The sequence below is a fragment of the Colias philodice genome, chromosome 7 (assembly GCF_061535455.1).
Source record: "Colias philodice isolate Cphi_HAF_F1 chromosome 7, ilColPhil1 Martin Lab GWU primary, whole genome shotgun sequence".
NCBI lineage: Eukaryota > Metazoa > Arthropoda > Insecta > Lepidoptera > Pieridae > Colias > Colias philodice.
Genome location: NC_143092.1, coordinates 6931633 through 6943764, shown reverse-complemented (window position 1 = coordinate 6943764; position 12132 = coordinate 6931633). Strand labels below are relative to the sequence as shown.

Here is a 12132-nt window from a genome sequence, read left to right as displayed (position 1 = left end):
ATTATCTTTTATATTGTTTCTATCGATTTGAATAATAAAATAAAATTTGAAAAAGGAATGTTTCTTTTCAGAAAAATTTGCTATCCCTAGTATTTCAAGTACTTTCCATTCAGGGCACATCGAAAATTTCCACACTGTATATATACAAACAAATATACAGGGTGTCCCAAAAAGTAGTGATGAACGGAAGCTGGGAGGTAGAGGACCAAGAGGGCTATCCGAATCACCCCCATGTGTGTTATGCGATTTTTCGTATTTTCGGAGTTATTACATTTTTTTCAATTTTTCATCTATCGCCGAGTACGATGAGATTTTTATTTATGGTGACGTGAATTATTGCGCTAGATGCTTGTTTTTTTTTGTGTGCTAAGCTGAAAGATAGGCCAATTCAGTATGGTAACATTTACTATCGTTAGATCTTCGAATGGAATAAAAAAAAGAATTAAATGCCAAGAAAGATAAAATTACCCAGTATGTTCATAACTTCAAGGGCCCATAAAAAAATAAAATCACATAAAAAAGGTTTTCCATTTGGCTTTTAAAAACTTGCTCTATCGATCAGGTAGCCACCATAAAAATTTCATTTTATTATTCTGAAGGCTTCAATCGAAAAATTGAAATCTAAATGTGGTAAGTGCAAAATTTTTATTAACATGATGATCATTAAAACCAATAAATAGGTGTTTAATTACCAGAATTTTTTTAAATAGCCCCGCTGTTGCTCAGTGCAAGTGCGACATCACCGTAAAAAGTTGTCTTTTAATTGTCTGAATGCTTTTTTATCATTTTTAATGGTTTCTTCTGCTACTATGAATTTCCGGGTTATTTTGTCCAAATTGGGGCATTCTCTCAAGTAGCCGAGGTCTTTTTAGTATCCCCATTGAAAAAAAATCAATGGGGTTTATTCGAGGGACCGTGGAGGCCAGGCTTTAAAGCAGGCGTCACCGGCGCATGCGCAGGCTGCAACGACCAATCCATCTTTCAGGGTATTTTTGCCCTTTAGCCTGGCCTCCACGGTCTCCGGACATAAACCCTATTGAATTTTTTCCGTGGGGATACTACAAAGACGAGAGACTGCCACAATTTGGACGAAATAACCCGGAAATTCATAGTAGCAGAAGAAACCATTAAAAATGATAAAAGAGCATTCAGACATTAAAAAGACAACTTTTTACGGTGATGTCGCACTTGCATTGAGCAACAGCGGGGCTATTTAAAAAAAATTCATTTTTAAACACCTATTTATTGGTTTTAATAATCATCATGTTAATAAAAATTTTGCACTTACCACATTTAGATTTCAATTTTTCGATTGAAGCCTTCAGAATAATAAAATGAAATTTTTAGGGTAGCTACCTGATCGATAGAGCAAGTTTTTAAAAGCCAAATGGAAAACCTTTTTTATGTGATTTTATTTTTTTATGGGCCCTTGAAGTTATGAACATACTGGGTAATTTTATCTTTCATAGCATTTAATTCTTTTTTTTATTCCATTCGAAGATCTAACGATAGTAAATGTTACCATACTGAATTGGCCTATCTTTCAGCTTAGCACACAAAAAAAAACAAGCATCTAGCGCAATAATTCACGTCACCATAAATAAAAATCTCATCGTACTCGGCGATAGATGAAAAATTGAAAAAAAATGTAATAACTCCGAAAATACGAAAAATCGCATAACACACATGGGGGTGATTCGGATAGCCCTCTAAGTCCTCTACCTCCCAGCTTCAGTATATCACTACTTTTTGGGACACCCTGTATAAATATGCAAATATTGCTCGTTTAATGGTATAGGATAAGTAGTAAATTTATATATCAACAACATTCCTACGATAGCAAATAAAATCGAACTACTGATTTATTTATACTGTGGCATAATCACCCGCCTTCATAGGTCACCGGAGTTCATGCCGCGCCGGCTCCTGCGCAACGCGGGCGCGAGCCATCTCAGTGCCTAAAATGCCTAAACTTTCAGTACAAAGGGCTCTTAATGCATACCCTAAGTATATAATCCATACTAATATTACATATAAATGCGAAAGTAACTCTGTCTGTCTGTCTGTCTGTTACTCAATCACGCCTAAACTACTGAACCAATTTGCATGAAATTTGGTATGGAGATATTTTGATACCCGAGAAAGGACATAGGCTACCTTTTATTGCGAAATAATATGTACCACGGGCGAAGCCGGGGCGGACCTCTAGTATAATATAAATTCTTAAGGTAAAAATTTTTATCTGTTGTTTTGTTAGATATTCACGTCTGAAACAAATTGAAGTGCCTACTATTTTTACTGGAATAAAAAAAATGCAATAAAAAGATAGAGCACTATACATCACCGAGGTATGTTATATTTACGATACCATAGGTCATTTTAAATATAAAGTAGTATATTCTTTGAGCTTTACATTAGTGTCCTATTTTAATATCGATACTTCCTTTTTTTGTGGCCAATTTTAAGAGACTATATAAACTTTATTCAGAATATCAGAATATTACAAATGGGAACAAAAAAAGGAAGTAATGATAATAGAGCCATTCTATAATATCGTGAAGTCTCGTAACTCTATTTTAAGTACATTTCAAACCAATATTAATGATGGTTTTTGTTCGAACAAACGAATAACAATCGTGCAGTGTTTCACTGAAGAAATACTTAATTTAATTAGTGACTAGGTACAAAGCATCGAATCCTCTCGGTAGCAATAATTTAGAAACTGTAATAGGAATCAACTTCAAGCTTTGAAATAATAATAGTGTTCTTTTATTGAAAAAATGCGGAGACACTTGTAGAAGTAAAGTTGCCCTATTTTTAAACTAAATTAAATTAACATATCAGGCAAATTAAATCAATTCAATCAAGGAAAATTGACAACTATTGTCAAATGCGTTTGACTCTACATAACACGAATCCAGCATTAGCGTATTATTTATTATACTAAATCAAAAACATGAAATTTACATTAGGCCCTTTAAAATTTTCCTAATATACAAGCCATGAACTAAGTCTAAATTCATTATCACTTCCAACTCGTACGCTAAAAGCATGCATGATTTACTTGTAGTACCTACTTTTTACGAAATATTAAAAAAAGAAATACTAGTAATTCATTAATCCTACTAATATTATTTAAACACGAAACTATGTGAGAACAACGTACATCCAGTATGTTAGTAACTCAGTCTTTCACGCGAAATCAGCAGACTCGGCCTTATCAAAATAGTCAGGATTAGTACCTAAATAGGTCACTACACATGTTTTGTTATGTTATAGGCATGCAAGAGAAGCCGAGGGCTCCAGCTAGTTGTTTATTTTATTACAAACAAGTATAATTAAGAACAATTTAGAAAGAATACAGAACAAAATAATCCACATTAGTGCGACAACGAATTAATTCTAACCAGTTTATTGGGAGAAAAAGCAACACGGAAACAGTCTGGTCCAGTAAGAACCAGCGATTGTTATTAAAACGTTTGCAACAATAACATTTGCTTGATGACAATTGACGTCAGCTTCTTTATTGACACGTCGGTATTTGTTTACTATCCTCGTGATAGTATCATAAATCATAATAATAGCTATACGAGCCAAGAGTATGCAAGCTTGATAGCCCCTCCCTTATATAGCTAGGGATGACCGGCATATTATGGAAACGTATCAAAATGCTCGTCATCCTTACTTGTAATTAAACAAACGAGTCCAAATATAAAACGTTAATGAATGTCGTGTAGAGAAGAATTATAAATCTGTTGAAGTTACTTCACAAAAATATACAGAACAGATTTTGTTTAAATTCAGTTTATGATTAGATGGCATGACATATACCTACAGAGAACACAAGTAAAAAGCGAAAACTGTAGTCATGAAATATTCTTAAATTCACAAGTACTACTTGACATACATTATTATCTATTATTTTGTATTATTACAGTGCATGTTGATACTGTATAAGAGAATGTTTATAGTTTAGCACAAAACACCAAGATTATAAATTCAAATTTACTATAAGAATTTCTCAATTATGCATGAAAAATCGCATACAATATCGTAATACGCAATACGTAAATATTCAATCGCGAAAGTATTATAATTTACTATGCGTGTAGTTCCAAGTAGTTTTCAAGGAGAGCATAATAGGATTAAAATAAGTCTATTACATATTTCATTTTCTAAAGAAGCCTTATTTACGTATACTATACAATAGCTCTACTACCTACGCATAAAAATAAACCAGTTTTTCCCAGAACCAAGGGGTTATTTGCGGATAACTAGGTCACAAAGCTATTATAGAATGTAAAGGTAAGCAATTTCAGGAATACTGATAAAGCTAAATTATTCATTTATATCATTAGCGGTATTTATAATGACTCAGAATACGAGTTTTCTTATCAACGAGATAATAAGGGCTTAGTAGTTTCTTTTTTGGATTGTATGTGCTAAATTTTATTACCCATATTGACTCTTTTTCTTATTTTGAGGTAGTACCTATTTAATTGTCCTCATGGCAAAATAACGAAAATAATGTATCTAACCGATTATTAAACACAACATTTTAGTTGTTAGAATCTCAAAATTTATGAAATTTTTTATAAAGTTTTTATTGTGTATAATCATATTTATTTTATCATTTATTATTTCAGTGATCTCCTTTGTAAAACGCGCGAAGCATAATTTTTTTCATGTGTTCATGATAATGAATAGCACAGGCGAGCGCCCAGTTTTCACGTATACAAACGTGCAGTACGCAGTACGTGTTTTTTGTGTGTTTTTCATAGTGAATTTATTTGAATTTCGCGTTTACAAATTAAAACATTCAGATAGGTACATCATTATCATTAAAAACATACATTTTAACAAATATTACCTTTTAAGAGTATTTTTATTTACATTATGTCCTGTACCTATATGTCCATTAATATTTCTTTGTAATTACAGTAAAATATAGCTCATATCAATCTAATAACGAGTATCTAGATTGGCAGACAAAATTATATGTCAAGTTAATTGCAGTGGGTACTTAATGGAAAATTCCTCACAATGAAACCAATTCATAGAAGCGAAGTAGCTTCTTTGATAAAAAATAATGATAACGCGTGTTTTACGTAAGCCATGTGTCATATTTTATCGATCTGATAAAACTATGCTTTTTTTAATTACGCTGTAAATATTTTTTTTTATCAAAACCTTGGGTTTAGAGTCTAGACTATTCCTATTAACTGCTATACGATAGCAAGTATGTGATGGATTACCGGTAAAGTTTCGTTTATATTTTGTATGAGATTTCTAGTCTTGTTGAAAAAATCTTTCTGGTCAGTTATATTCATAATCGCTTAACAGTTAGAAACCTATTATATGTAATTTTATAATTCTTCATATCTCTTCTAATAAAATTAAGCAGAAGAGTTTGTTTGTTTAGACGGAACAGGATGGACGGAAAATGTAGAGCGCCACACATTAATGTAGAGTCGAAGTCAATTTAAGTTCGTACAAGTAAGATGTTAGTAATTTTGGAATAAATCATGTCAATTTTTTACATTATCAATCATAGTCTATATGAATATTTAAAAAAATTGACTTGAGGCTCATTTTTTTATGAAACCTAGAAAATATTTAGGCGGATTTCCTTTTAGAATCAGTATTAGGGGATTTGGTTTCAGGATTAAGTATGACAAAAATGATGTATTATTTAAAACATAGGAAGTAATTAAATATCTCCTTAACCGCATTACTGAATTCTTATCACCGATAAAAAATTTACGAGTACGCAGATACCACAAATAAAATTAGGTAGGTATCTAAAGTTAATCTTTTAGGGTGCACTCACACACATCAGTCACCGTCAAGTCACCGATGACTGATCGGTGACGGTTTGTGTACGTATCCACAAACACCAGTCACCGTCATGTTGTCCGTCAGTCACGTCGCCGGTTTGACTGAATCATTGAACACATACATCAGGTTAGTCAGTGATTAGACGTGTGTCACGCTAGAGAACATGTAGCAATTATTGACGGTAGCACGACGCTGACTGAACTGAGACGTGACGGCACCGGGTGAGTGGGGATAAAAGTATGATACATGTATGGAAAGATTATTTGACGTGCCTGACCGGTGACGTCACTGATAGATTTCGTGCCGGCGACTGTCGTGTGGGAACAGAGTCATACTAGAACTATTGATACATATTTTTTTTTAATCCTGTCCGGTGACGTGCCGTGACGGTGACTGATGTGTGTGAGTGCACCCTAGCTCTTTTCATTTTTATCTATTGTATATAAATTAAAGACCAGGGTTTTTTACAGTCTACTATTTTTATCATAATTAAATTTAGTCCAAAACATCTACGAAATACGAAATCGTAAAAGATTAAAATTATCAAATCTTTCTTTGTAAAACACGCGACAGTAATAAAATTGTATAAAATAAAAGGCAATTAGATTATGAGAAACTTAGTCATTAACGGACTTTGTATCACTAATAAAATATTTTCATAAAATTTGTAATATATCTCAGCATATTATTTAGACTGCCGTCATCGGGTTATAGCCATTCATTGAACATAATTTACAATTCACTGTTCGCGTTGATTCAATGAGCGCCATTCATGAGTTCTCGAATGTTCTAGAGTCTTTGAAGGGAACGGGGGAGAACCCTACGGCCGCGGCGCTATTATCTCAAAAGCGAGTGCATATATGTGCATAGAATGTAGTAAATATTTCGTAATCTGTGATAAATGTTAAGATAATATTTTTAGGTTGATTTATTTTTGTATTTATCCTTTCAAGTTTTTAATTATGTTCAATTACATTTTTTTACTACTTTGGATGCAATCATTGCGGATATCCATTTCCGTAATTCAAAATAACTTATTAGTGTTGACTAATGTTAAAAAATACAAATATTTGAATTTTAATTCTAAATGAGTTATTATTATGAAAAGGGTTAAAATAAAACAGTATATAATATTGAATAAGCATTACTTATATTTTGATAAAACATCAGATCAGACATTGTGGCATACATGCATTTAGATACTACTGCAATTTTCGCAAAGATAGGATATTATATTATATAATACAGCTTCAGAAATAATATCTATATTCAGGTAAATATGGCAGTTCTAAACATATAGAAATAAGGAACTTTTTATCGTTCCAAAACCAGACAAAATAATACTTTTTCCATCTCATAATACTTTCCTTACAGATATGCTCTACATATATTTTAGAATCATTCAAGATTACACGCCATCATTCATATTTCAGTTTCACTGACACTTTCATCCTTCTTTATTTAAAGCTGGTCCATTTATACAGTCAATATTAACATCACATAAAATCGTGCAAAATATGTAACATAATATAATTATACTTAGGTACAATCGGGACTCGCCCCAGTCATATTCAATAATAAGTATTTAGTACAATATATATACTTATCTATCACTGCCTATGTATGACTACAATTTGACTAAAACTGACCATTTGGTAGTTTAATTGGTATGGAACAATATTTCAAAAATAATTTCCAGATACAAAATGTAGAGACGGAAAATTTTGTTTACTTTTAATATGTATATTATTTAATTGCTTTACTTCGGCAGCCAGTTATATCAAATATACCGCTCCATAAAATAAATATCTTACATAAAACAAATCACAGAAAACGTATTACAATCACGAACTGCCATTACAATCTATCCCCGAAGTTATACAAAAGCTACAAAAGCTCTTAAACATAGCCTAAACAAGCCCTCGGGTACCTTAAACTAATCGCAGTCTTAAATCAATCACCATACAGACCTATTACAACCTCATACTTCGCCTTAACATTTATATAAAATGTGACATAAAACATGCAATCATTAGGAAAAGCGAACCGAACTATAACACAATAGATGGAAAATTAGGTTTTCGGGATCGTTCGCTGACACATTCACAAGTACTCAACTGTTGCGCACTATCGCGTACATATCACAGATGGTGTTCCGGCGCGGGCGGCCTCGCTCTGCTCTTCGGCCAGCCGCGGCGGGCGCCTCACAGATAGGGCATGCAGGCGGTACAGTGCCACTTTCGCTCGGGGGAGTCGGCGCGCGCCCTGTACACAAGCACGCCCGGTTAGCTCACGAGCTCCTCTCCTCCGCTCGGGAATCCGAGCGGCTGAACGCCCGCTTTAGCTTCTCCACCAACCTGCTATGAAACTTGTCCGAGTCCCGTCCCGCACTGGGCGGGCTAGCCGAGCCCTTGGGGCTCTCCTGCGCCCGTAGCGATACCCGCGACGGCGGCATACGGCCGTACGACGCGGAGCGCATGGCCGGTGCACTCCTGTGGGGGCTCAAGGCCGCCGCGCGCGGGGAGAAGACTGGCCCCTCCGACCGAGACTCTGACACCTTGCGCATCCGACCGCCGATGCCGGCCTTGTCTGCTGATTCCGAGGCCCGTCTTGACCGCTGGGAATTGTATATGTCCCAATCGTTCTTCATTACTGGCATCATGAACGCCATCTCGGCGAAGACAACGGTGGCTCTTGAGCTTTAACGTTTTTGGTACTATATTCAATGCGTCGCGCAAAACTCTTGGTGTTTCGCGGAAATTCACTCAACGATCGATAGATGTTCTACTGAATCTTTATTCTTTCACTTTTATAGAGATTTCCTTAAACTGATATGAATAGATTTTTAATTTTTATTTAGTAAATTTGTAGTATTTATTTGTCACATACACGTATAGACAACAGGGGAAAAGGTTGACTTTCACTTCAATGTCACTGCCTTTGAACCGGTTACCCTGATGTTCACCTTTGGACGAATTGTGGCAGAATGAGTATTCGTGAAAACACACCCTGATTATAAGGAAAATATCGGCGCTACTGTCGCGACGGATTGAACTGTAAACCATTATGGCTGCATCTCTCGTAAATAAAGCACAGTGTAGCAACCAAATTAAAATCTAATTAAAGATTAATTTATAAATAAGCTCATAAATTATAAATATAAAAAAATACATTGCAATTCCACATATAAAATGAAGATGTTTTTAATTATTTCTTTTTCTACTTGTCAAGAGATGTCATCATAAATTTAGTAACAGTCTACTCACTACTAGATGGCGTTTTAGATATTTAGAAAAGTGACATCTATGTAGATTCTTGAGTGCAATAATAATTTAAATTAGACCGAACGGCCGCGTCGTGCTTTGGAAAAAATTGGCCTCTCCGCTTGACACAGCGGTTCTTATAAATTGAAGAAAACCGATGACTTGCAATTTTCCAAGCTTATATTTTACCGTATCTTGCAAACATTACTTAGGTATGAGGAAATGGGAAAATGAAACATTACTAATAAAAATGAAATGAAATTCCTTTCTGAGGCAAGTTTAGTGAAGAAACAATGCAGTAAATGCTATGACATTATGATCAAGAAATAATAATGACAGAAAACTGGGATAATTGAATATAGTTTTAATTATTGTATTAAGAATGTAGTATATTGCGTAGTAATAGAATCAATGCAAAATTTTTCTATTAAAATTTATTATATTATTGTTATTAAATCTTTCGAATTTTGAGGCAGTGCAAACATTGCATTCGTAATTATTCGATATAAAATTCAATATACTTACTTAAAACAAAAAATAAATAAAACAGAGAGTTGTTATTTTATAAATATATTTAATGTTATAAATAAATGCAAAATTATTTGAATTTGTTAAAATTCTTATAATTTAGGCAATCAAACCAATAACCATTCTAGCCATACAAAAACTGAAAAATAGAAAATAAGATACAATCTGAGATTAACTTGAACACATTGTATGTTTTCAAGATAAATAATATTAAGACGATACACAAAAAAAAATCCACTGCTTGGCGGGCGGAGTCTAATAGCTCGCTATCGCGAACGCCGGTGTGCGCGAAGTCATTCTTGCAAACTCGCCGCGCTGCCGCTGGCCGACTCGGGACAAACATGTATGGAGTCGTCATACAGTTATAATATTGTTATACATTTATTCAATTGTTGATTTATTGGTTTTATTTCCTTGCTTATAAACAAACAATCTTCTTTCCAACAACTACTTAGACATTATTAATAATTATTATTATTTCGTAATGTTTACTTTATTACAAAATAATACAGGTTATAAATAATCTTTAAAATAACAAAAAATATTGTTACTCTGAAAAAATGAAATGGTACTCAATAACGCGGACTACTGAATTGATTTAGATAGAATTTGATGCTGACGTAGATATTACATCATGCCCAGAAATGAAAGGTACTATTTCTGAAAGAAGTTATAAACCCTAATTCTTCTCAGTCAAAGTCAAGAGTGGAAGATATCACTAATACAGTAAAACTGATGCGAAACTTTGGATGTTAATTTGTATATTTTTTTGTTAGTTGTTACTTAATCACGTCAAGACTACATTACCAATTTTGATAAAATATAGCTAATAGCCTGGATTTACACATAGGATACTTTTTATCCGAACTGAACACTTCTGTGGGATAAAACAGGATTCACGATATAACCTAATTCCACGCGGGCAAAGCCGCGGTCGGAATGATATTTTTTTAAATAAAAAAATTGTTTAAAAAAAAACACAAAATATATTGACGCATGTATTTATTTTTTGCACTCTATTATAATTGTAATTATTCATTACAAATAATCAAAATAAAATAGCCAGAACAAAGTTAGGCCCTGGTAGGGTAGGTACTAGGTAGGCAGGTACAGCAATGTGAGACGAACACTGGCTTATTTATACCAATAATAATGTATTATAAACATTAAATTAAGTTTACTTTCTAACAACAAAAATACATAATATTAGCTAATGTGAAAGCGAATCAACCAATCATCCCACAAAAATGAAATGTGCACACAAATATTCATCCAAATCGGTTCATGTCATTAGGAGGAGTGACTGCAGCGCCATCTTCCGGGCCCAATTGTGTTTCCAGATCACCCAGGAACTCAATTTAATATACTTACACAAAATTTTTCGAAATGAAAACTCACATTACTATGTAAATATGAATAAAAACCTGTTTTATTACTAAGCAATTTCCCGCACAGGTGTAGTAAGTATAAATGAAATAAACATCAACATCAAATTCTTTATACAACATACTTATCTACCACCTTCTAAGAAATGTAATTCTTGAAATTATTTCGTATTTTTTTTAAATATAATACTACTCCAATGAGCTCCTGTTCCATATTATGTCCGCCATACTTCCACTAAGTTCACCATGATTTTTTATTTCTTTGCACTTTGTTGCTTTTTGCTAAAAATGGAATCATGCGATAAAACCAGTAGAACGTTGATAACATACATTTTTGACTGAATAAAGGTACTTACGAAGGAGTGGGTTCACATTGTGAACAATCAGTGGGTTTATTTTCCTTCTGGATTCCGGATTTCTGAAAAGATTATCTATGCTATAAATGAAAATATCTTACACATTCGTTATGTACTTAAAACAGAGGTACATATCAAACATCGTCTATAATACAATTATCATCAAATTTAAAATAAAACCAACTTACTTCATTAATTTGTTCCAATTGTAAGCATTCTTTTTCCTCCAACCTTTATGTTTCTTCTTCTTATTTTCTTTATTGTCCCCATTTGTCTCATTTTGTCTTATCGTGTTGTCACCCTTTTTTACGATTGCGCGAGCGACACAAGTTCCCCGTGTGACGGCCGTAGCGGGAATGACTCGTGCAGCGATCGGGGTAGGAAGGTACGGGGCGGATCTCGCTATATTGGCTGGTCGCGCGCTAATTTCAAGTATTTCTTGTTTATTTCAAAACCATCGCATATTTCAAAATTCTAAATCGGTAGACGTATAGGTTGTATATTTTATAGTTAATATCCAAAAAGTCGTAACTTTACGTTTGTTATTTTGAAGATGCCAGAGATTATAAAAAAATAACAATGAGAACTTTGTATTTTTTTTCTATCGAGAAAATATCATGGAATCATGTTTCTAAAACGGTAGACGTATTGTGTTACTATTGAACTTTCTTGTCAAGAATTTTCATCACGACAACTTTAATAATATAAAAATTACGAAGGTTTAAAAAGGGCCGTAAATGTTAGAAAAATTAATTCATCACC

At 33.5% G+C, this 12132-nt stretch overlaps 1 protein-coding gene and 1 long non-coding RNA gene across 2 annotated transcripts; both read right to left on the bottom strand.

Annotated features, from left to right (window-relative positions):
• Positions 1-6966: 6966 nt before the first annotated feature.
• LOC149487143 (uncharacterized) lies at positions 6967-8813 on the bottom strand. The gene is made up of 2 exons (XM_089697380.1): positions 8196-8813; positions 6967-8103 (listed from the first exon to the last, which is right to left on the bottom strand). Exons 1-2 carry the CDS (start codon positions 8507-8509, stop codon positions 8043-8045), a joined length of 375 nt encoding a protein of 124 aa, XP_089553506.1. The 5' UTR covers positions 8510-8813; the 3' UTR covers positions 6967-8042.
• A 1801-nt stretch (positions 8814-10614) lies between these two features.
• LOC149487142 (uncharacterized) lies at positions 10615-12118 on the bottom strand. Its single transcript, XR_016315883.1, has 3 exons — positions 11559-12118; positions 11371-11432; positions 10615-11296 (listed from the first exon to the last, which is right to left on the bottom strand). It is a non-coding gene; the product is annotated as an uncharacterized LOC149487142 (long non-coding RNA).
• Between the last annotated feature and the right edge of the window lie 14 nt (positions 12119-12132).

Coding starts and splice junctions, on each gene's coding strand:
- LOC149487143 (XM_089697380.1), bottom strand. CDS start 8,509: ATGGCGTTCATGATGCCAGTAATGAAGAACGATTGGGACATATACAAT. Junction 8,104..8,195: donor TCGGACAAGTTTCATAGCAG/GTTGGTGGAGAA, acceptor GCTTGTGTACAG/GGCGCGCGCCGACTCCCCCG.